The sequence below is a fragment of the Rhea americana genome, unplaced genomic scaffold (assembly GCF_003343005.1).
Source record: "Rhea americana isolate MKP2758 unplaced genomic scaffold, rheAme1 scaffold_14, whole genome shotgun sequence".
Lineage (NCBI taxonomy): Eukaryota > Metazoa > Chordata > Aves > Rheiformes > Rheidae > Rhea > Rhea americana.
In genome coordinates, this window is record NW_028185483.1 from 5,049,719 (window position 1) to 5,075,558 (window position 25,840).

The 25,840-nt window shown below is 40.2% G+C and overlaps 1 protein-coding gene across 2 annotated transcripts in view; it reads right to left on the reverse strand.

The window, feature by feature from the left end:
* SPHKAP (SPHK1 interactor, AKAP domain containing) overlaps window positions 1-25,840 on the reverse strand; it is a 57,759-nt gene that overhangs the window by 16,707 nt on the left and 15,212 nt on the right. For both annotated transcript variants that reach the window (XM_085298613.1, XM_085298614.1), the window contains exons 3-5: window positions 6,605-6,664; window positions 3,315-3,449; window positions 159-414 (exon numbers count right to left, since the gene is read on the reverse strand). In XM_085298613.1, coding sequence (XP_085154739.1) covers window positions 159-414; window positions 3,315-3,449; window positions 6,605-6,664 — 451 coding nt within the window. The remainder of the gene's footprint in view (window positions 1-158; window positions 415-3,314; window positions 3,450-6,604; window positions 6,665-25,840) is intronic.

Below are 25,840 nucleotides of genomic sequence, written 5' to 3' on the forward strand. Positions count from 1 at the left end.
CTTTGAACAACAATTTAAAATATGAATGATTATGTATTTTCTAAATTACAATTAAATATATGCATGCATTAACATCAAGTGCAATTTATGTGAGCACTGCCATGGCTGTTTTGCAGTATGAACACTAGCAAAATTATGCTTTGTCTCATTGCTTTTACCAGCTTTATATTCATCAGCTTCGTTTTCATCTTCGAGGTGCTCAGATGCAGTGAGGAAATCTTCTTCTATTGAGGACACTGAACAGTTTGTGTCATCCTCCGGCTTTAAGACATTAGCTTCTATCTGCAGCTGTCTCTCCTGAACAAGCTCAAGTCCAATCAGAAACTTGTTTATTTCGAAGATGATGCAGCTTGTGCTAGTTTTCCTGTCCCCCCGTGCACACTGAACCAAGCAGACATCTGCCAGCCAAGGACACTAGAGGGGAAAAGAATCTCGGAGAGTTATTTAATTAAAAAAGAAAAAAAACTTATTTTAAGCCTCCCTCTCTATAAATACCTCAGGAATGTTCTACTGCGAGGATGCAATACAATTTGTCATTTAGCTGTTCGTAACACGGTGTGCAGTTACATATATGCTGAAATAAGACCATTTGGAATGATACTGTCCGATATACAAGCATTTTGGTAGGCAACCCTGTTGTATCACAAGGCTATCTTTATTTTGTTAAAGTTATCAGGTTGTTTGTTTTTAATGAACTTGTTTAAATGACGGAGCCTTATCTGCCTTTAGCTATGTCATGTTGAGCTATTTGACATACTGTTACGAAGGCCCTTACACCACCTGGTGTTACCTGGGTATTGAGGGAATAGTTTGTGAGCCTGAATTTCTCTTTGGGATAATTTCTGTGGCAACACTTGTTTGAAGGCAGCCTTGTAAATAGCGGCTGTTGTTCAGAACAGGTCACCTTCAGTTGTTCTTACAGACCATTTTAAAATACTGTATTTTAAAATTCCTGTATTTGTGCAAAGCCCCATCATCTCAGCCAAGTGTAACTCTCAGCCGAAACTGGGGCTCCGCTGTGGGCCGTGCAGAGCATTTGGCCACAGAAGCAGTGCAACAAAGCAGAAAGTGGGACAGAAACTGAAAGGAAGGAATCCTTACCCCTGCTTTACTGATATTAAAGCCTTTGAATGTTTATACCACCACGGAGGTAAGTCAGTGTCTCCGCACGGAACCACCTTTGGGGATCTGGGGATCTGAAGCAAAGCCAAACGTCGGCAGCTTGCCATCTCGTGCTTTAACTTGGGACCTGCCGGATGGAGGCAGCTTTGAGTGGAAACCCTGCTGGATCGAGGTGCTAGATTTTAATCTATGCAGAAATAAGCCCCAAACAGGCTGTACGTTTGCATGGTACCTAGCATAACGTAACCCCAGCCCAGATCTGTCCCTTCGGGTGGAAATGCAAGSCACATCTCACGTAATAGTGTGGGATGAGTATTACATGGGAATAACGTGTTTTATTAGCTTGCTCTTCCTTTCCAACRATAAATCATCTCTGAACAGAAAACCAGATGCATTAGTCTGTCAGAAGTACACTATAAAAGATGGATTTTTGGACTAGCTGCTAAGGAGAGGTTGCTGAATCAGACTCGAGCGTACACGGTGCTGTGCAAAATGTTACTAAATAACCAGATGCAGTCCTAAATGAAACTGCAGTTTCCTCAGTCCACGGTCGGCGGGGTTGTGCTTGTGAAAATGGCCCACAGGGGGAAAAAAAATCAAAAAATCCAAACCTCTGCAAAACCGTTGACGCTCCTGACAAATGAAACTCTCCGGCAAGCTGAATAATATACAGATAAACAGTGCAAGCCCATAAACCTCGCTCAGCCTCTACGCGGAAGCTCCATCTACTGTGCAGGAGGGAAATTTGGGTTAGTTCTCACTTGCATCACGCTTGCGCCCTCTTTGCGAAGACCGGCAGTCCGAAGGGCCGCAGTCGATCGGAGATGTGGGCAGCTGCTCGTTTGCTCAGGCTCAAAGCAGCCCTGTGCGCACCTCAGTGCCTTCCCGGGGCCTCTCCGGAACCCCACTGCTCCCACCACAGGTTTGAGCGTTATTTTAAACCTTTCTAAATTCAGCCATTAGTCACGAGCTGCAAGGAAGCTCAACAACCAGGCAATTTCCCGCTTTAAAGAGGAGCACACGGGTATAACATAAAATTCAATGATCTTTGCCCCACAGCTGTTGTGGGACCTATTTCATGAAGATTTAGATGCACCAGTTAATTTCAGTGGAAAGGTTTTCTGCTGTTTTCTGCAGCAGATGGTACTGGAGATACCTGTTCATGTTTTTTAAGTTTGCTGAGAATATCTCATTTTTTTACTCCAGAACAACTCTGCATTTTTAATTAAATTGTTGCTAATTCACTTCTGGATAAATAAGGTCAGAATCAGGCCCAAAATACTAAGGAATATTCATTCTATCTGCTTCATACAGACATGAACAGAAAGGCATAATGTATGATAAAAACAAAAAAAAGCTTTTGGTTGTAAGTAGTTAAGCTTCTGGAATTTGTATATTAAAATGCTCTTAAGCAAATTATTTTATTTATTTCCTCTCTCTATGTGAGCAGCAGGAATTCCTGGCCTACAAATCACAGATATGGAACATTTCACATGAAGTAACAGTAGAGAAGAGGTTTGCATGAGAAATTTGCCTTAAACTCCTTTAAATGTTAAATTTGAATTAATTKATTAATTACATTTTAAGTTGCACAAAGCTAAATGTGGTATCAGCTCTGATACTATTATTAAATCTTAGTATTTTCCACTGGCACATTCAGGCTTAAGGTAGCCTGCAGGATCTTCAAGTTGCATCATCAGCTCTTTCGTGAGGTGCTCGCGTGGGCGAAGATGGATTGGAAAGGAAAGTGGGAAGTAGCAAGACTTTACTTAAAAGAGAGTCTGCAGAATGTGTGCCCTAATCCAGCCCTGTGTATATAAAAAGTATTACATCTTTCCTGCAGCCCCCATCTGTGCTGCCCTTCTGACTCCCGCTAGTCTTGGGATCCAGGCTGATGAATCATCTGTGCCATCAACGCCTGCCTTCCCTGGAGCAGCAACCSCTAAAACGGCTGAAAGCAGTATCAGCTGCCACCCAGATGTCCACAGGAGAATCTCTCTCCTATCTTTGCTCCTCCYTCCACTTAATTTAGACCTTTCATAGACAGCTAGGCTAATTTTTTGTGTTTGCCAACACCTACCCAGTTCTTAAACTGGTATACGGTCTTTGCCTTCAGCTTCTCTTTTTTCAGTTTGCAAATTCCTTCCTCCTCAGCTGTGATGTGATCTTAAAGATAAGCGTATGGTTCCTACCTGGGGAACTTCATAATCAGCCTGAAGATTTCCCGATGTTAATCCRCTCAGCAGGACTATTTCATTTTCCTTTGGTGGCTGTACATTCATAGAGCTGATAAGTTTGGGGAGATTCGGAGAGACGCTGATCAATCTCTGCAGTATTAAAGATATGTTTTGCTCTCAGGTAACGRTCTCCAAGTTGCACAGTTGTATTCACAAATATTACAGTAAAATAGTTACAGGCATTACTTCAAAAAGCTTACTTAAACTTACTACCTTGAGTCCATCAAAACCTGGCAGCATTAAAATACACATGAGACAATGACCAGAGTGACAAGACAGACTCCAGTAGGACAATCTGTCACCCCTTACGGTGTCATGTTCTAAACAGCTTGATTGTCTTCATGCGTCAAAATGCTTGGCCTTCCTACCATGAGTCCCYAAGAGCCTTGGAACACTAGGTATGCTACGTATGCGGTTTTCTACAGCAGAAAAGATGCAGTAAGTATAATAGAATGGGGCAAATCTTTTATTTTTTGTCTAGGCACACGATAAGCAAGAAACTGAAGAGAGAGTTAACCAGAAATTGCTGATCGAATTAATACACTACTAAACCTGGAATAATAAAATGTAATGCGCAGATGGAATATCCATTTCTCAGATGCTCCACTGGACGCTTTCCTGACCTTTCCTTTGCAATGGTACAACAACTCTCTATCTGTTAAGTATTTGCTAGAGCCAAAGATGATGACAATAATAATATCAATGATGCTTTGTAACACAGGGTATTTGCATTGCGATACTGCTAGGAGTCCCCAGTTATGTGCCAGGACATGTCTGTGCTCCACAGCATACAAGGTCAGACCAAAAGGACAGYGCCTATTCTAAGAACGCTCCCCATGCTTTTCTGTCAAGGATCTAACGTGCTTTATGAACAGGGAACCACAGATGACCCCTTACAGGGGGACTAAATAGCACCTCCACTTTATACACGAACACAGCACATCAAATGGCAAAGCCATTAGGCGAATGCAGACCTCTCGCACCCAACGCTACGCCTAGCTACTGCGCAATTCAGTAATACTTCACTTTTTCCTTTTCATCTTCAAAATGATAAGCTTGCAGTACTGTAATTTTTCCTCAAAGTGAATTAAATTAGATATAATAAAACTTTCTGGCTTTGCAAATTTAATTCAATTTTGGGGAACAATTCACTTTTCAGGAGACTGATCTTCAGCTGAGACTAAGTATTTATATTTGACATAACTAAATTCAGTGCTTCAATTCAATTTGACATTTTAGTATAGCACAAAAAAAACTTCTCATCCTTTTCTTTTTAAATTATAACCTTTCTGTTATCATACACATTTCTCTACTTATCTCTATTTTCTACTGCCTAAATTGCTACATTTTATTGGATTTCTTAAGAAATCATGACATTTGTGCATCTTTTACTTCACTCCCTTCCCTTTTGTTTGGAATACAAAAGGAGGAGTCTAGAAAGACAATTCTTTAACACTTAAAAAACAATTTAACACATTCCAAGGTCCAATGGGTAATGTGAAAGCCTAACAGAGAATAACAATACTTTTCACTAAAAAGCTATGTATTTCATATGAGCAATGCCTATGCTAAAATACTTCAATTCCTTTTACGAAATACTTTCAGTATATTAGTGTGTTGTATAAAATTGAACTTGCTCACAGCTGATACACACACACCCAGTGTGGTGTATAAAGATTGTGATGGGGCAACCATCCTCTTAGAGGGGAGGAAGAACACGCAATACCTGCACTAACACTGAGTATTTTATTCTGCACACTGAAAACTAAAGGAAGAACATCATCCTCTAGTCATGCCTAACGAATACATTAACTCTGCACCAGAAAATACATTTCTTAAAATGAGGCCAAACCTTGCGGCTCATCGATACCAGCCGGYCCGTGTGCATCTCAGGAGCGGGACGCAGCCGCGTGCGTGCCGGGGTGCAACACGTGGGAGCCGGCAGGGCTCTGCTGGGAGGGAAGAGCTCCCGGCTGCACACAGCCCACGAACACCGACCGCACCACTACTGCAGGGCTGACAGTTAAAAATCACGCAGCTGTTTTCAAAGGTGACTTGTGCTTGTGAGAGAGAAATCTAATTTCCAGGTATTATAAAGAGGAACTGCATAGAAGCTAGTTTAACTTGGCTTTACACAGATGTTTAGTGTTAACCTACAAGTAAGAAACCTTTGATGGTTCCTCAGTCCTTAGGACTTGCTATAGCTTCTGATCCTTAATAAAAAACAGTGTAGCAGTGTAAGCAATAAAACCTTTTCTTGTTAGAAAACAACCTTATGCTTCTGTGGATTCAGTAACRTTGAACCTTTCAATCTGTTCTGCACAGTCAACCCTCTGATTCAACAGAAAAATCATTTGCAGCAAAASGCTGTAATTATTTTTGATATTTGAATTTTCACAGATCCAGGATGTGGAAAATAGYATGTAAAAGCAGCTCCTATTAATTAATGACCTCCAGGAGGCAACTAGGTCCCAGTATTGGCTGTCTTCCCATGAACTAAAAGTGGTCCCAGCAAATTAACCTTGATGTTTGACTGAGGAACTCCMTGACTACTGTCAGGAGATCCCACCTTTGTTCACATACCATACAACACTGCTGGCAATATGGCCAGCTGTAGGTGCCAAGCAAGGATAATGGAAGTGGAACCGATAAAGGAAGATGTAAGCTCAAAACCGACAATGGGCCATATGTTTAAAATGTGACTTCCTCCTCAGATTTGAGGATCTTTTGGTATGTATTTTAAATAGCGTGTATATGATGTAATTTGTTTTTGTGTATTTTTTTAAAAGATCCCCTTTTCTCTCTCTTCAAACTATCAGTTAAACAGGTGAAGCACATCTTTAGTTCGGTTTTCTCTAGTCTCTTCTCCTGACCACACAATCAAACCACCTGGAGTTTAACTCATTAAGACCAGTCAGCTGACTAGGACCTAAATGGGTGGAAGAGGCTCAAGGGCTTTTTGGCAGTAGGAAAGAGAGACCTCACAGCTTTTTTTTTTTTTTTCAAATATAGTTCTATGTTAAATTAGATAGTTGGACATATGATACATTGATGTTCACATCTCTGATGAAACCAAAGAAGAAGTCTACTTGCAAGATAAACACCGTGAATTTACAGGCTGCAATATTCTGGTAAGTGTGTCTGGGCTAGGAATAAAAAAAGCTATAAATCATGAATTGCTGTTTAGATAAATTCAAATTCCCAAGAGGTACTATTGTGCTTGTTACCAAGACCTAAACTGTTACCTGTTTCACTTGCTCGTCACTGCAATCATCTCTGTTTGCATCTAAATTCACAAAACAAACCTGCAATGAGAAAAGAAACAGTAGCTTACAAAGTCATACCAGAGCAGTAGCGACCCTGTTAAAGTCAATATAAATTTCTATTCTTAYAGCTGAAGCTGTGAAACCTTTTTCTAACACTGGAGCTGCAGAAAGATTAGTATAGAGAGAATAACTGAGTAGATATTAAGTAAGGAAGAAAAAAAGGGACAGAAATAAAGAGTCATGACTTTATCTGTTCTGGCAGTTAACTKGTCTTATGCATGGCCAAATATTGCCAATAAAATGTAATGCAAAAGAGATGAGAAAAGATGGAGGAAATATTAAAAATGGACTTGATCATATATCGGGTAAATTCTTCACATGTTGCTATTCCAATGAATGCCTCTTCTCAGATGCTTGTTATATGCTTTGTAAGTGCATGTGTTGATATATGTACATGCTTTTAGTTGCTTCTAGAATTTTCTCTGTATCACAGAAATATTGTGGTATTTTTTTTTTAGCCTCTGAGTCAAAGGCCTGATTCAGCAAGGCTCTTGGGCTCACACCTGGGGAGAGATGYGCGTTCAGTGTTGAAGCTGAATAGGACTGAATAAGATAGGATGAACACACATTTATGTATTTTCATGAAAATGAAGCTTAAATTTGCAATCTGAAATCAAAAGGTATTTTCCCCTGAGCAAGCATTGCCAGATTGCTCTTCTTTTTCAGTAAGATTAGTATTACAAACTTGGTGATAATCTCCCTTGCATGACTTGCCTGTTTTGCTCAGAGGTATAATCTAACAGRCACTGCAGAGCACAAACTACCTTTTAAAAATTTATTGGAGAAAGAAGGAAAAGGGTAGTTACTAGAAAAGGGAAACTAAAATTAACTAAGCAATTCCACTTATGATTATTATTCTTATTTTACTAGGAGTTTGAGTTTATGGAAACTTTTTAAATGTTGGTTTATGACCCAACACACAAACAGAGGTTTTCAGCAGCGCTAACCAGGTGATAGAGAACAGTTAACTATCTAGTAAATTTACATGCAATTCATTGGAAAGTACTGCTTTTAGCTAGGACAAGATTTTTTGCTCCTTATCTAATCACTATCTACCCATTTAGCTGTACTGAGATTAGCTTAAACAGAAAGCTGAAGTCTCAGAACCATTTCACGTCTGAAGAATTTTCTTTCCCACGTAACTGAGAGGCTGCGTTCTCACTTTCAGAAACAAAGTCCCTCCTCCAGCTTTAGTTCTGAGTTAAAAGCGGGAACTCCGAAACTGGGCTGACTGTCTTGCTGCTGGGTGTTGCAGAAATCTCATGAGAAGTTGGTGGGAGTTTGCTGCTGTCTTGATTCAAACTCAAATCTGATGCATATTCAGGGCTGAGCTGAAGCCAAAGCTTGATTCCAAATTAACTGCAGATCCAGACTCTACCTTCTAAGAGATGAGTCCAATTTTTTTCCTCTTCACCTAACAGTGAATGCTTCTTTCATTAATTCCATATAAAATATTATTAGGAAAGTAAAATGCTCTGACTTACTCCCTTCACCAATATAGTTGTGAGGCATCCCAGCTCACGCTGCATGCCTGCTTTCACCCCAAGACAGCGCTGATTTCAGTTTATATATGCACATACCGTATGTACCGATTATGACCATCTGCAGTAACAGCCAGCACAGCAGATGGAAAGATCCAGCCAGGCCTCCCATGATGAACGAAAACCCAGCCCCCTCCCAGTCCAAATAGAAAGCTTTTTCTCCTTTCTAAAGGCTTTATGGTTTAATATATCTTTACATGATGACAAAAAAATGTTTTCTGCTATTTTACAATTTACAGAAAAATACTTCTCTGACAACGTCAGMCATCAGAATTTGCCACTGTCATCTGCATTTTATGCATGGTTAACTTTTAAGAGGTAGTTACAGAAATGTCAAAGCTATAAAGTATTAAAAATACCCTCTACCAATACAGTGCTATAGTTACATAATGTCCTGAACATGTTGCAGTTAATTATACAGACAAAAATCTCTCTTACTTTCCACTGGGATTTTAAGTGTCATCATCCAGGCACTAGGTGATTATTACAAAGCATTAGAAAATTATGCTCTCGACTTATTTAACACCCCTCCACACTGAAATTCACAGATGTCCCCAGCGCTACGTGTTCATGAGTACGCAGGTACATGAGGTGTGCGCGCTTAGGAGATCACTTGGCGAGCGCGGTGGGAGCTGGCCGTGTGTCCCCAAGCATGCTTGCTTGCCCTGAAGGCACGGCTGGGACTGAGGGACCTTCCTGCCAAGCTCATCTGTCAGGATGGTTAGGTCTGCGGGGTGTTTCTGTTTTTCTTCCCCTCTCTTCCACTGGGTTCAATGCRAGAGCTTTGCAGAAAAGCCTGCGCGGGTGCAGTTGTGTCTGTGCGCGTACGTGCTAGCCAAATGCTTTCTTTTCTGGTAAACCTTGTTCTGCCGTTTGCTGCCTACCTGTTGGTATACTGGCAYGCATCCTGCTTGCGTTATACGCTGCCACTCTTAAAAGTGACATCAACTACATCCTAAAAGTAGCCATTTCCARGCTACCAGCTCTGTTTCATGGGGTGTAGATGGCATATAATTCTGTAATACCTCAGTGGAAGAAATAGTACTAAGTGCAGGAATGTCCATTATTTAAAGTCATACCCTGTTTCCTTCATCTATTTTTTTTATTTTATCTTCAGAACCCAATGAATTTATTATATAATGCCTACAGCAGCACTGAATCTAATTTCCAAGTACACTTGAAGGTCCAGATTCCATTGGTATTGATTACACTGTCTTGTCAACACAGTCTCTTAGCATTTTCCTGTCTGTGGATTTTCCAGTCGTAACCCACAGGCAACTTCTGCACAAAAACAGTTTTGCACAGGGGAAGGGCACAGAAGAATTCATTTACTTTTCGCTTTCCTTCCGCCATTTACTTTGCGGATAGCCCTCCTTTGAGCAGGATACTGGACTAGCTGACTGCCTTAATCATGAATTAATTCTACAATTCCCTGCGAAGATGCTCTGCACTACTGGTCCATTCCTGGAAACCCACTGTAAGGCTATCTGTTCTGGAGACACCTCCATTAGAGGTGCTCAAAGAGCAAAGACCAATCTGAAAAACCTCTATTTTCTGCTTGCTTAATACAAATTGTATTAAGTATGTCACTGCCTGGTATTGGTTGATGAACTTCTAATAATTACCACTGAGACCTCCATCAAAACAAAGCAAAACARCACTATAGGGGAATTCGTTATCTGAAGGAGGGGAGTGCTGCACAGACGACGAAGAAAAGGCCAAGGTCAGGTCAGTAACAGCAAGCTTCAAATTAATTCTGACTTTCTTCCCTGAGATCAGATGCAAGTTTGTATATTTTAGCTTAATTTAAATAGAACCTAACCTTGTCCTAATCCTAATTTTTAAGTGTCGATCCTTTCCCGAATACCTCCCCTTTATAGCAGCTCACATCATTGTCTTCTCCCTGCGACTATYTTTCACTTTCAAAATATGTTTACTCTCCTCTGTTGTGCTAAGCTACTACCTGGAAACCATGCAGGAATGCAGAGAGCGCTACGGCCTTTTTGTTTGTTTATTTTGGAGGGAGAAAACAAAAACTTTAAATGGCATTGCACAGCACAACTCCCCCCCGCCCAGGTTCGAAGCTTACGTGCTGAGATAGCCACGACAAGTCTCCTGTTAGAAGCTAACGTCTGCTTTGGGGCCAGTTCTGTTTCCAGTGCAGAAATACTATTTGCTCGAGTGACAGCAGTTTTTAGCCTGTATTGCGGGAGAACTCCAGGGACTGGCGAGAGGTTTACAGAGCAAATTCTCAAGAAAAACTGTTTTCAGGASCTGAACTCTACTCTTGACTCTGACTGTACAGAAACTGTGCAGGTACCTCAGTTTCCCCTGTCGGCAAACTGAGAATACTACTACTTAAACAAATTATTTCCTAACATGTAGTTAATTTAAAAAGCACCTGATGTGCTATACACACAATACATCGTACCCATTGACAGGCAGAGCGGTGGCCTCAGGAAATCACTAAAAGCGTAAYGTTTACTGCTCTCACACCTCGAACAGTTGAGCAATTTCAGGTTGTTTCACAGTACTGATGCAAGCAAGGAAATATATGATTGCCCCCATTTGCCTTACTGCTCTGTTCCAGCTTGTATTGACCAACCTTGGCATATGACATTTTAATATTCCCTAGATTAAAAAACATGCAATGTTGGTAACAAAGGAAAACTGTATCAGAGGTAATTCAAGATTCCTCTCATTACAAAAAAAAAAAAAAAAAAAAAGTAAATATAGTAGTGTGATGCCTATTTCAGCTTCATGGTATTTTCCAAGGCAAGAGACTGCCCAACTCCTTTCCTGTTTGTTTTAGGAAGCACTAACGTCTCTTGATCAGCTGTACCAGCCCTTGCTGGTAAGGAAGGGCTTTTTCTTTGTCCTATGAAATATAATTTAGCTTTTCATAAAATATTTTTTAATAAAAAGAAAACCTGTTCCTTCTCCAGTCCCCTTTCCTATGACAAAATACTAACTCGGCAGAAAGAGTATAAGGCTGGGCTCATCCTGCCACAAAAGCAGTGGCTTCCAGCACAGTGCTATAATGGCTAAGAGCTGCTAGCAGGTTTTGGAAGAGAAACAGCTCTGAGATGCTTGGTCYCTTTTCTGCCATGAAGCCTGAGCTCTTCCAGCCTCCTCTCTTGGAAGAGGCTGAAGTGAAAACCCGCTAAATTCCTTCACCAGCAGTAGGTTCTCATGGGATAATAGCTGTCCCATGCACCTAACTAATATAGTCACTCTTGTAAGTAAAATGAGAGCTACAGTCTTGCGTTCTGTGCTGTAAAAGCCTGTGATCAGCACCTAAGTGTAAGTGCTGCAGGAGCTGTTTACCTTTTTCCATAATATCTAAATATATAAATTATGTACAGTCCTCCAAAATACATCTCAATATCTGTTTTAAAAGAAAGGAGAGAAGAAACAAGACTTGAAAGTTAGGACTATATGGAGATGGCTTACACAACTTTAATTCTACCTCCTTGCATGCCCCCATGTACGCAGCACAGTGACTCTCTAGCTGATTCACTGAGCAGGAAGACTGCAGAAAGGCACAGAATTAGGAAGAAGTAAGAAGCAACAGTAAATCTGCCGTTTTCTATTGTTTGAATTCATGATTTTGCCAGCTAAAGGATGCTCTTTCRCATGTTTTTTTCTGTTCTAATCTCTCAGTGGCAGTCGGTGGATTATGGCCAGTAAACACAGTATCAAAATTCTGCAATGGTGCCAGAACAAAATTCAACAGGCACAAATGACTCTGCTACTGCATGTAGATCTTTTCATCAGCTTTGGACTAGGTAGCCCAGGGTCACCAGCAGGCTGGGTTTGGTGCCATGCGCCTTGGCATGGGCTAAACACCTCCGTACTCATTTGGACTGGCAGGGAAATCCTGCAGAGCTCATTGTGCTCTGCGCTGTCCTGGTTCAACTGCTAGGATSCAAATCTCGTCCGGAGACGAAGCTTGTAAGGGCTTTGTCTTGAGTTTGCCCTGTGTTCCTCTCTCCTGTCTTCTACCACAGGACCAAGCCTACTTTGACATGCAAAGTGCATGTCCTCTGACAGCCCAGGAGCATGTCAGAGGAAATACCTGCTTTGGGACTGTAATGCAAGCTGCCTATAAAACTCATATCTAGTGTCCTGCAAACAGGAGCGAAAAAGATAATTAGCCCCAGGAGAGACTGTAGGAGGGGAAAAAAGAAAACTCTCTGAGCAAGTGGTTCCTGCGCGTAAAAGGAGGAAAAAAAACAGTTAATCTGTCTAAGCTTGAGGAGCTGCAGGATACAACTGATTGCCCTAGGAATCTGGAGTAGCTGCTCAGTCAGACAGTGGGKTTTTTTAATGTATAACCAGCTGATAAGGATGCAGGCCCCAGAGGCAAAGCACCGCGGCAGCGAGCGTACCTCTGCGGCAGGGTAGGCAAGTCAGAACTGCGCTGTCCCTTCCACCTTTGGCTTTCCCTGATGGCACTCAGCAGTTATTTTCTTYGCTTTAAGTGTCCCCTAGCTAGCATCTGCTATTGCCAGAAGTCCAGTAGTGGGAGGGGGACAGCATCCTGTGTGACAGGGGAGCTGCTGTCTCCTCGCTGTCCCGGTTTGAGTGATGCAAGTGTGACACTCTGGCAATACAGCTGTTTAATAAGCGTATGACTATGCTTGTTTGCACCTTCCTTTGCTCCTTGTGCCCARTGAAAGTAACATGCATCTTACATTAATGCAATGATTTTTAGCATGGTTGTTTAACATTATCCTTTGAGCAATTAAAGGCTGAGGTTTATTTCCATGTTGCTTCCCCTCCTCATACAAGGAGAAATCGTTGGTTCTCAGGATGTGTATTGTTTCTTAAATGCTATTACGCTACTGAATACTGTCTCTCTTTCTTTTTAATGTAAAACTATGAAGGTACAGTTTGCAAAAAGGGCTGTGAAATCTTACAGCAACTATGACTGTTTCAACAGTTGTTTTCATGAATTTAATTGAGTGTCTGACTTTATTCATTTCTGCTCTCAGGAGTAACTCTGTGATGTGATGTGCAATTTGGAAACRGAGGTGCAGTTTTTCTTTGTTACCTATCCTAATCTTAACTTCATCCATGCGAAGTAGAAAAAGAATACAGATATTCTAAATTTTTATTAGAGCAAAGTAAGGGTCTCCTGGCGTTAGAAAGATAGTTTAAATCACCATAATTTCCCCACAGCACAATAACCAAATACAGTTACTCCAAGTCATCGCTCACTAGAATGGAAAGTGTCTATTTTGTAGAATGGTACAGCTGCATGTTGGGTTCCCTTAGGAGCTGAAGTCAGCGRAAGTCCTAGGAAAAAAATACTGTTTTACTCCAAGCATCTTCGAGACAAAGCAAATGTAGCCCACAGGAAATATCAAAGGAATGGCAATATGCCATATTTTCTCCTGAAATTTTCTGTAAGCTTTGTCTCTTTGAAAATGACCAGTGACATTTACATATTTTTGTTTTACATAAGGATGACATAAAATGCCTTTTCTAGCAGATTCTAACAATGCAGCCATCTGTCTTTTCTGTCTGTGTGACAAGTTAATTTGTTTTGATGGTTATCAAAATGCTGATCCACAAAACTTCCAAAAAGATCCATGCATTTATTTTCACTCAAAATATTTCTGCCAATGTAAAGGTCAAATAAAAATAATCACTGTTCTTGTGATACACAGCTTGCCTGTAAAGAACCCTAATTGCCGATGTCACTGTCTTTCCTTAAACTTGCAGCTTCTTGAATCCTGTAATTACAGTAACGTTTCAACTACTGTTTATTTATCTAGAAAGACAGGCAATATAACTGTAAAATGATGATTCTGGAATGTCATATAAGAGTGCCCTCTAGTTAAATATTAATCAAACTATCTCATAATTTTGGGGATCCTAAGGTTTTTAAGCATCAGGCTTGTAGGGCTTGCATGAATATCCTAGAAGTTCTTGCTTGTATGAATTTTCTGGGATGCTCGGGGCTTTGATCAGTCCACTGCAATCTGTTACTCAAAATGAAGCTTTCGTACCCGAGGCCACTTGGCTACGCCTCTCAGAATAATTTTTACAATCTAATTACRTGCTGAAATGGCTGCTCTCAGGTTTCACCGTGACTCAGTGGGCTTTGGGAAGTTGTGGCCTCACAAATTTGCAGTCTTGGGCAAATTCAGTGAATTTGATGGAAGCCTCATTATCGAGGACTTGGTTACTAGCCAAATGAATATGCACATGTCAGGTGTCAAACTTCACATGACTCTGCACCCAGCAAGRCCAAAGGCAATATCCAGCCTGATACTCTCACTCTTTGCTTGTCTGTCTCTAACACTGAAAGGTTTATGTTTCTGTGTTACTTTTGATCCCAATCTGTAAATCCAGATGGTAAGTTTTGCTGCAGAGAGAACAAAAAATRCAACCACTGGTGTGTGACCATGTTAAGGCACGTACCTATGAAACCCTGTGTCCATATCAGTCATCTTAAATTACTTCTTTGCTAAGCCTTATGCTTACTGATTTTTTTTTCTTTCTGTACCCATTTAAACGTCAAGTGCAATCTTAGAAGACTAGACAAAAGAACTGGGACAGTTAACAAAGCTGCGAAATCTGATTTCAGGGCTACTCTGAGTAAAACATTAATAAATCTAAAGCAATAAACCACTAGTGATGCTATCATTTAGCTTTATTTAAGTTAATCTTGTCTTTTTCCATTTCCTGTATTTCAAGATTGTTGGCATGGAAAAACTATGGTTCCATCAGACCATTTCAGGGCAYGTTATTTCCAAGGAGGATTTGTTTCTAAGCAAAATAATGAATATGGATCTGAGACCACTTTGTGTGTCGCACAGAAGCCAGCCCTGCTGCTTCTCCTGCTTGCCTGGACCCCTCCTCAGCAGAGCAGGCCAGAGCCTGCCCCTAAATACTGGTACAGCCTGAAACAGTAGGTTGGTGACAGGGTTGCTTCAGAAAGGCAAAGATAGAGCCTAATGAAAAAGTATTTTTAGACATTTCCAGGAGAAAGATTTCATGGAAACTGTTGAAACTTTCACTGGATTGGTGTGAAGTTTGAACTGTCGTGGTTAACTATAGCCTAGACGCTGTTACATATGTGCATTAAGGAACACAAAATGTTTAGTCGTTTGAAAAAAAACAACTTATTAAATAATGAAACCAAGGTGAAAGACTGACTCCCTGAAGTTTCAAATTTTCATTCGTCTTGGCAGCCTCTGCCCAGGCCACTGTTCATAATCCAAGAAATGTAACTGCCTACAGTTATAAAGCTGAGGAGTTAYATTTTTTTAATCTTATAAGCAACTAAAGTGGGGAGTTATTAGTCTTGGATATATGGAGAATATTTATGGTATGTTAGCAAATGAATGTTCAGATTTCYTGGACGGCTGAGTATTTGCCTACTATTTCTACAGCACTATTTGGTATACTGTTGCTCTAACTACTATAAAAATCAATTATTTTTTTCCACAAGATATACTTGTATGTTATGTAGAGGCAAAAAGAAGATGGATTGAGGAAAAAAAAAACAACAAAACTTTAATCTCCTTATCTGTGTATGTCACACACTTCCATAGTTCACTACAGCCATWTTCAATGCTTGAGAGAAATGAAGTATATGTTGTTAAGCCTAATTTAAAATTGCAAATGATTCTGCTTAAAAAAAAAGAAAAAGAGAGAGAGAAAAAGAAAGAGAGAGAAAATATTCCATAGCAGTCACTATGGGAGAATGATTGGTCTCAGGTTCCAACTGTACCAGGTTTCTGGGGTGTATAACTGAGCAGGCATTATCAAGGCTTAAGTACATCAACCAGATAGACGGAAACAGTAAATTTTGTGTTATACAACTGGGTATGAGCTCTTAGACCAGAAACTAAAGCAGAAATATCTGGAAAAAGTGTGTTTTCTTTAACTGACTGAGCCAGTTCTCACTTGTCTCTACTATTCAATAGTGTTTATCACAGCTCCTAGGGTGATATGCAATATGATTTATTTCTCCATTTCATAGTATAATGTCAGTGTGCATAATAGCCTGCATTTCTCATTTTTATATCTACRTATAAATATATATATAAAATTATATATATTGTGCAGTGGGGCAAGTGTGCTCCATGTTGCTGTCCCCTGGGCTTCAGTTCCTTCATTCTGCGCTACACCGGGGAGAAAGGCAGGAGGAGGTGGTTGTTCACAGTGCAGCAGACCAGCTCAGCAGCTCCAAGGTCTGAAAACCCAACCCAGAGAGCGCGATGGGGATATAGCTTTACTAGGGGTGTCTCACTGGCCAGTATGTGTGGGGACCGAGAGTGCAGTGAGTAGGTAGCGTAACAAAMGCTTTTGTGCTTACAGGAAATTAGGTGTCTGATGGGGGGCTTTGACTGAACTCAGTCATATGATAAATATACATCAATCTATATTATTAAGGATTAAGCTTATAAGGTCTAATTGATTAGGATAAAACCTTGTACTTCTCYCTCTCCCCTCAAGCCCATTCTGACTTCAGTGCTTTTTCCTGCTCCCTGTGTCATGAGATTGCTAAATTTTTAAACTAAGGTCGTCACGTTTTCTCCGCTCTGAAAAAGAATGCCTCGTTCTTCCCTTAACAGCCTTTGTATACAGCCCCCAAAGACCTAGGTATAGCTAATTATTGTCACAAGCAAGAAAATACAGCCTTATAATGTAAGAAGTCTGGTGACTGTTCTTAGCTCCACGCGCTTCGACGTGTATCAGAGTTACGCTGTGGATATCTCTAGATGGAGTTAAAGTACGAATAAAAATGTCTGCTTACTCTGTGACTCAAACAGTGGATTCTTTAGGGTGCTTTTTTCACACAAAACAAACTCTTACAGTACAGCTAGTGGTTTCCACTGCAATTTAGAAGATAATATACCCCATTCTAAACGCTGAGTTCCCAACACATGGGAYAGTCTCTAAACACAGCAATCCCCTGATACAGCCTTCAATCTACTAACTTCTGTTAGTATGCTTAGACCAAGGCCACGGAAATAAACAATTAAGAATACAGTAACATGAAAGCAGAAAAACAGAACGATTTCAGAGGAATAATTCCAAAAACAGAGGATTATTCCAGAACTGGGAGCACTGCCCTTTGCTTTATGGTCCCCTCTCAACAGTGTGCTCCACACGGAGGGCTGACCATCCAGCTTCACCAGCTCCATCTTTTGCTGTCAGCTTTGTTCCTCCTGTGGCTCGTCAATCTCTATTTTCTTCATTTCTGAYTAAATAAGCTTCTAAAATAAAGAACATACGCTTGCCAACGACTTCAGTAATTTTTAAGCTGAACCTTTAAGGACTGACCTCTGTTTCTGCTGAAGGAGACTTATATAGCATCTATCTGCTCACAGATGCGTTATGAATTCCAGGGCTGTTCTGCCCCAGCTGTTAGACAGGTTATAAATAGGTATAGCTCTGAAGCAGCAAGATTACTGGGAAAGGATGAAATATTACACATTTTTGTTCTGATGAGATGCTCTGAAAAATGGTCAGATGAATTTCTGAATGGTTATGTGAGTGCTAGAATTAACAAAGCCTGCTTACCTACATATTAACACTTCAAAGTTAACTTTTCAGCATCCTGAGTTATAAGCTCTGACTGACACTTTTGCTTCAGTGAAGTGTTTATGAATTTGTTGCCTTGTCCTGTTCCTCTGCTGTGCAGCAAGGTGTGAGTTCATGCTCAGCTGGTGCACTTTACAGTCTCCCAGCTCTACCCATTTTCATAATGCTTGCATGATCTTTTATCTCTGTATGCATGTGTCAAATTAGGCAGAGATCAAAAGTTCAAAATCTGTTACACAGCCCACCTGGACCTCTTGTTCTCTTAAGCTATGTCTCTGTTGGAAACAAAGCTCTAATCTCCAGCACGCAGAGTGGTAGCTTAGCTTGGCATGTCAAGCACGTCAGGGGGCAGATTCTGCAAACTGCAGAGGAGTTGAAGAATATTGGTGGGGCAGAAACATCAATTCCTCCATCTCCCTCTGTCAAGACTAGTTGGCAGMAGTATGTTTCCTGATCTGGGCAAGCCACCCTCCAACCCCCGCCCCCCCTTTTTTTTTTTCTTCTTCTCTTCTTCTCACCTGCTTCCCACAGACCATCAGGGCTTAAGATTCAGCTCAAAAAAAGCTGAAGCCCAGTGCTTAACTTCTGCTGATGATGTCTGTTGCTGTAGGAGGTTAGGTTTGAGATGGCTCAGTCAAGTCATGCTACTCCTCTGCCGCTCTGAGCCTCCTGAAGCCATCAGGGGAGGCTCTGTTGCCAAATGTGTCCCTGAAAGGAGTGGATCAGTAGGTCTCTGCTTTTGTAGAAACAGGGGGTTTACTTTGGTGCTGCCCTCTTTCTCTCCRCCTATTTTTAAATAATTCCTTTGTGTAAGCACTGTTTTTTTAAAAAAGGACATCTTTTAGGTTACCATAAATTTTTTTTTGAAAATGAAATGAATCACCATCCTTACCATGCTTGCAAAATGTGTTGTTCGGTTACATTAGAAAGATTCACCGAGTCAGTTAATTTGACATCTTAAATGTATGCTCTCAAAACCCTAAATGCCACTGCATAATTAGAAAGGAAGGCATGATTGAACTTTGAAATTTCCTTTTTTCTCCACTTCTCCTTTATTTGCTCTCCCCTCAGCTTGGATTTGCTCTTTCATCGCTCTGGCTTTCATCGAGCCTGAAATTATTGCTATTGGTAAACAGGCAACCTGAAACCGTAATTATGGTTCTTCAGTGAGGCTGTAATCCAAGGTAGTCTAGTCTCTTGATTCTTAAAAAAAATATTTAATCAAGCTAATGTTAATCTAATTCAACCAGTCTGTCAAACTATTTTCATGCACACAAATCCATAGCTAATTTGGAACAGTGTTTTGACTAACTACAGGTAGTTTTTTTGGCAGATGTAGGTCTCGCTCTAGTTCAAGTCTGATCTATTGATCTCCAGAATTCAGTATGAAATATTAAGCATAAACAGATAAATGATTTTTTTCTCTCTTACAACCTCCTTTGACCTTCTTGGAAAGATTTATTTTCCCCAAATACTCTGTTTAAGAAGCAAGCTAGGAAATTGCTCATGATGCATAAAGTGTTTTCAAGTGGGAGATCATTTTGGTGGATTTTACAACGATTTTTTTTCTAAATGCTCAGAAAAATTACTTAGAAAAATATGACTGCTCACATTGTTACATTGTTAGTTGAAAAGAATGTGGAACATGTCACAGCCAAACATCTGCTGGCATTTGGAGCAGAGGGCCACTGGATCAGAATTATCAGTTCCATTTCTAATCCCTGTATGTGAGGCAGAAGTACCTGTAATCCATTCTCTGAAACTCTGTATTCTAAGAGCCAGGCCACATATTTGCTGAAATTGTGGATGCTTTTTTACTGAATTAAATAGCACCAGACAGAAACAAACATCTCTCCATCCAAGACAGTCAGTTAGATTTTTAGCTTTATCAGTGCTATTTTTAAGTTCTGAAGATTTAAAAAGCTGAGATGTTCAGTCTACAGTTATATAAATGCAGTTTGTACATTTAGCTGGTGAAAAAGTACCTGAATAATGCCCTTGAAGTTTTTACAGAAAAACTGTTAAATAAAGCAAGAATTTCCTAGCTTCCAATTTATCACATCTGAAATTACATATATGGAAATTAAAAAGATGTTTGAATTTTCTTTTTCTCCTAGACAGGGTTATACTAGGACAACATTTGCTTTCCTCCTGGGCTACTTTAACCTGAAGCTCCAGAGCAGCTGGGTCCAAAGGATTGCTAGGCTCCTTGCTGTGCTTTCCATGGCTGAAAGCACCATCCCTAATTTGGGCTCATATTATAATGCGACAGAAAAGAGCTCAGATGCTCCTAAAATCTTGATTAAAGTCAGGGCTTTTGTAGCTCCCACTTTCTTTGCAGAAGAGCAAAAAGATGAGAAATCTTGAGATCCTTTTCCTTTTGAAAAAGGAGCTAGAAACCTTTGCTTGATTGAGCTTGTTGCTATGCTCAGGACTGGTAACTTAGAGGTAAATTAACTAATTTCAGAAACACTGTGTGGTGGGATTCCAGATTTCTGTTGTTTTCTGACTTATGTTGATACTTTCAGAAAGTACTTTCAGAAACTTTCTACAACCCACAACCCCCCTGTCCTTGGTTTCACATAGATGGTGGCAAGTGTTTCTTAGCTAAATTAAGAAAAAAAAGTCATATGCTAACACTATAATGGTAAAATGGATGCTGTAGGGATAGCTGTAGATAATCTTTCAGTTCAAAGAACACTTGAACATWTAGTTTGTATGAACAAGGTTCTAAAATCCAAAGTAAAACAGTTATGGCAAAACACTGCAGTGCAATTATGTGCAACCTGCAGTGGAAGTTAGACTTCACACTCTTAACTATTAAGAGGCTGGGACTGGGACTCAGATGTGCAAAGCTACTCAGAAGGAAGAGTTTCCAACCCTTGCATGCTCTTCACTCTCTCATACTGTTATTGGGGACGTGTTTATCTGTGTAATAAACAACCGTTCATTTTTGCCCCAAAGAAGCTTCACTGTTGCAGCCAGCAGAAGACTGAACTGGAGCAGAGGCAACTGGAACAGCTGCCTGAGGGCAGACAGATTCGCGCAGGCCCGCTCACAAATTTCTCTGCTGTTTAAAGATGTAACTGTGCAGTCACATGCACTCTAACGAAGAGCACGAGAATATTATTTGAAGTAGGAGCGTGTGTGTGGCTTTCTTGTGCATATAGTTTCATAATGACTAATGAGCATCCTCATTCAGTTTCTTTTTTTTTTTCTTTTAACTCTGCTTCTTTAAAGTAGCTTCATGCAGAGGAGTGAGGCTTGTGACGCTGATTATAAAGCATGTAAAGGAGAAGACACTTTCCTGCGGTTTCTGGAGAGACAGATTCCAACTGTTTATAAACCGCCAACTTAAATTTGCTGAGTGTCAGATGATATACTATGGATAGGATACGTTCCCCCATCTTTATTTATTTATTTTTTTTGTGTGTGTGCATGTGTGTTTTTCAATTTCTATTATTTAGCCTTCTGTTGCTTCACTTCTGAAAAGCTTTAGAAAGCAGGCAGGAATTTGTTCCTACCTTGGTGTGCCATCACAGGATGGAAGAAAGCAATTGTGTAGTTTCCAAGTGTTTCCCTTTCCTGAGCATAGAGATAAATTCCTGGAGAAGAAGGATGTGTTATAAGGATGGACTTCTTTTTATACAGATATGAGATTCTTGGTAGAAAGGAAATAAGGAAACTGAAACATACCAGTTGTTGCATATACGTTATTTGCTTTTAGATGAGAATGTTTTTTTCCCCCCCTCACTGACTAAATTTTGGTGACTTATTTTCCCTGCCACTGGCTAAAATCACTTCTATTTGGAGTTGTTAATGGTTGTAACTAACATGCACAGACCAATTCTTTTGGGAGATGGGAGACTGGGAATAAGTAAGATAAGGGAATCCGTATGTGGTAAAATTTGTTCCCTAATATTTAAATAGTTAAAGAGGATCTTAAGTTGAATAAGTCTTATGAGGTGTTTGGAACAGCTTGATAGTAAGTGACTCAGAATAAAAAAGCATCTTCTGGAAGACAGAACTAATTATCCATTAAAATTTGAATGCAATGCCTGTCTCGCATTAATTTCCATGCTTGCCAAAAGGATTCTGGCAGAGAAACCTGCTGTAAAATGTAGAAATAAAAACATTAGTTTGGAAGTACTAGAAGTGCCATGCAGCTGCTTGCAAAAGGATGTACACAAACAGAAATGCAAGGCAGCAGCATCACATAGGCAGGAGAATTTACAAGCAGCAGCCTCAGAGTACAAAGAACCTCAGGTGCACCTTCTGTACTGTAATCTAAATAACTGAAAAAGCTTCATGAAAGCTTCATGATAGGGACTCCTGACCTATATATACCAGGAAGGTTCCTGACCTCATCAAAGTATGATTTTATACTGAAAACCAGGAAAAAGTTCTTCCTTAGCAAAGAAGTAGGACCATGGCACTCTGCCAATAGTTTGTCTGCCCTCGACTTCAGTAGGACACAGAGCATGTGGGAACACAGCAACTTGTGGCTGAGTATGAGCAACCTGTAGCTGATCCTGAGCCTTCCTTCTGCCCCACAATCCTTTGTATGATTACAGAATGATAATTTAATTTTCTAGCTATGAGTGGAGAAAGTCTTTTTCTACTTCCTCCCCTCTATTTTCATTAGGACAGCCACAAAAATCACATTATTCCTTTCAGACTGTAAAATCCAAGTGTCTCTTTCTGGGTAGTGTGTATGTGCTATGAAAATAACAATCATCCATCTTATTTTTCTGCCTTACTTTCTTAGTAAACACTTGTCTTGACTTTGAGATGGACTTTTAGATTGTGGCTGAAGAAAAATAGGGTAATGGCTTTTCAGCTAAAGTAGAAACAGTATGTTGAACTCTACATCCTTTAGTACTACATAGATATTACATGATTAGTTCAATTTGTGCTTCTCTCAGAGCTAATGTAGCTTTTGTACAGATGCAGAACATGGGCTAAGTAATTTTGCCTTGGGATACATCAGGTTAGTGGTACTGGAATGAATGCTAACAGGTCTCTGGTATCCTTTGCTTAGCTCATTCTTGCACCGCGCTCAACCCTCATAGTTTCCCATACGGAAACAAGACAGCATATGTGTAGGCATTTGTGAATTTATTGCTCCTCTTTCCCATGAAAATTTATAAGCATCTCTGGTGCCATCATCCCTCCACTGACACTTCTATGCAGTTTGATGGGARTGCTACATGGGACAGATCATCTACACCTGAAATATGCAGTACATGTAGATGTCAACATCTTCAGAAAGACTGCATTGATTTGAAAGGTTGAGCAACATAGGCAATTCAGCAGCAGCTAGGTGGGCCTATACCATACTTTTTCAATAGTGTTTAGTGCCAACCCACAGCTCAAAGGCAGGAACAAGGTAGCAGAAGTCTYGGAACTTGGCAACTCGTAAGTAAGGTTAGCCTCTTAAATCTCCTTCTGCCCCCAAGTAGGGCGAGCAGGAAAACGGGGCTGGGAAATAGTACTGTGGAAATGGAAGTGCTTGAGCATGTCTCCTCTTTTTTGCTCTAAAACCCCGTATACCTCACTGTTCTGACACATAGGGTTCAGGAGTCTTGCTTATGTGAGAATCTGTCCCATGAGCCGAACAATTGCTATCTATCACACAGATGGGGTTTCCAACTGCTCTTTTTGCAAGCTATAGTAGACTGTTTCCAAAAGAAGTCAACCCAGTATACACTAACTTCTGCGAGTTACTTAAATTCACATAAGTAAGGTCCTGAYGTGACTCCTAGCTGATATATCTCCCCAGCCTAACCACAAACCTTTTTTTAGGGAATACTGGATGTTKTCAGAAGGATGTGTTATGCTACTTCTAACACAACCTTTCTCCCTCCAGCATTTTTAGTAGGAAATAGACCTGAAATTTTGTCCCAATTATTCTTCAGAAGGTCTGCATCTCAAAGGCCTTGATGAATTTATGGGCCTTGATATATTAGAGACTGTTCCTATTTTAATGGCCAGACTACATTAATGAATCATCTGGAGTCATCTCTTCATAATTCACGGCTTCAAAACCAGCTGTGAATGTTTTCTTTCCATTAAGGCTTATTCCTTTGGGTTTGATGTAATTAATTGTCACTTATGACTTAAAGAAAATATGCCAATAAATATTTATGTCATATGCACCATCTGCTTTCTCCAGTGCCCTGTATAAGCAATGTTTAACATTTCTATGTGCTTCACACTGTAATTCATGTTAGAGGGAGCCTGTGGTTATGACAGCAGCAAGCAGTTATAGATGTGCACTCTGGAGGCAGGACAAGCATCTCTTTCCTTGAGAAAGAAGACCATGGAAACACTGAATATGACAGTATGAAATGCTGAAGGGGCCACAGCTGCATTGCAAAGCTTGACCCTCTGGGTATTGGACAACCCTATTTATAGCATTGTCAGAGTGAGGCTGGGCATGTGGTTCTCTTGCATAGAGATATCAGAAAAACTGCTTTGTTAGAGTATCACTGAGGGGCAGAAAAGAAGATGGAAGATCTAGACAGAAGATTAAAGASTGTACCAATCTAAAGTTGCAAAAGAAAGGAAAGCTTACTATCATTATTCTTCTCTCACAGAATTCAAAAGCTATTTTTGACTACTGCATAAAATATATCTGTGGCACTGAAATGCAGAAGTACAACCCTCTAAAGGCATATTTAATTTCTACTTGAACATTAGTTCATATATGAAGATATCTTTTCCTGAGCCAAATACACTCAAAAGTAAAAATTAACATATTTTAAAAATTATACACGGAATCCTTTCTTCACAGAGGCCAGCACTCCTGAACTGGTGTTCAGTCTACTTACACTGTGCTCAGTCAGAGAGGGAGCACAACTGGTAAAGAGGAGAGTTTCCTAGTTTTCCGTGTAAGCCACAGCGGGGCCCTCTGAAAGGTGTAATTCCTTCTCAGGGCAGCATGAACACCCACATGTGCCTGAGGAAGGGCTAAGACTCAATGCCACAATTTAGCCTGCAGCTGTTGATTCCTCCTCCTTGTCAGGATGTAATTAAGGTATTGCCACGCTGAATAGGAAGATGGGACTTAAAACTAAAAATACTTCTACTAATTATGGCTTAGATCTGGAAAGCAATGACTGGATTTTGATTTCTGAAACAGACAATATTCTTCTGGAAGATGCCTTAGTAACTATTGAGTGAAAGGTAGAATAAATATTCTTCCGTAACTCTCTGTCTATCCGACAAACTGCTGAGTGTGTGACTGCAAGGAAGGTAAACATTTTTGCAGGGAGGGTTGCTGATTTTATGTGGACAAACAGGCCTTTCCTAGGTTTACTAGGAAATGTCATTCTTCTCCAAACACCATAAAACAAAATAGTTGTTTTAATTATGGTCACTATTCAGTAAAGTATATTTAGGGATTTTTTTTTTTTTTTGAAGGATGCCTGAAATCATACATACGGTTCTGACTGAAAACAAACCCAAAAGCAAGCAAAAAACCTCCTTTGGAATTCAACAGTACACTTTTGTATTTTGCTTATGGAGAGCCTTCCTGGCTACAACCAATCCTGGGAAGAAATACCCTTTCTGAGCTCCTGTAAGACTAGATTTTTACCCTTTGATGAGGGCTATCCTTTGAGGACTCCGGAGGACCCATCGGAGGTATGGGCACTGATTAAGAGGACAAAGCRTCCCAGTGCATAGATTTTCATTCCCTGATCTAGCGACTGCACTGTTATTAGCTAGTTACCTGGAAGTCACTCTGCATTCAAAGAAGCTARTGTAAAATATAAATAGGTACATTTGTATCTAAACATCCAAAGATATGTAGTGCCAAAACCCAAAAGGAAAGACTTGGGTGAAGAAATGGATTTGATTTAAATGAAAGTGATCTTTTCTTCCTCAAATACACCTTGTCAAGGAACCTCCCTTTCTGCCTGTATTATTGTTCAGTTTGAATCAATTTGTCAGAGCTGTTACCTGGATGTACCTGTTCCATCCCTTGAATGAGTACTGATGTTTGTCTGACAATAGGGTGTCAATATGATTTAAGGAGGAATTG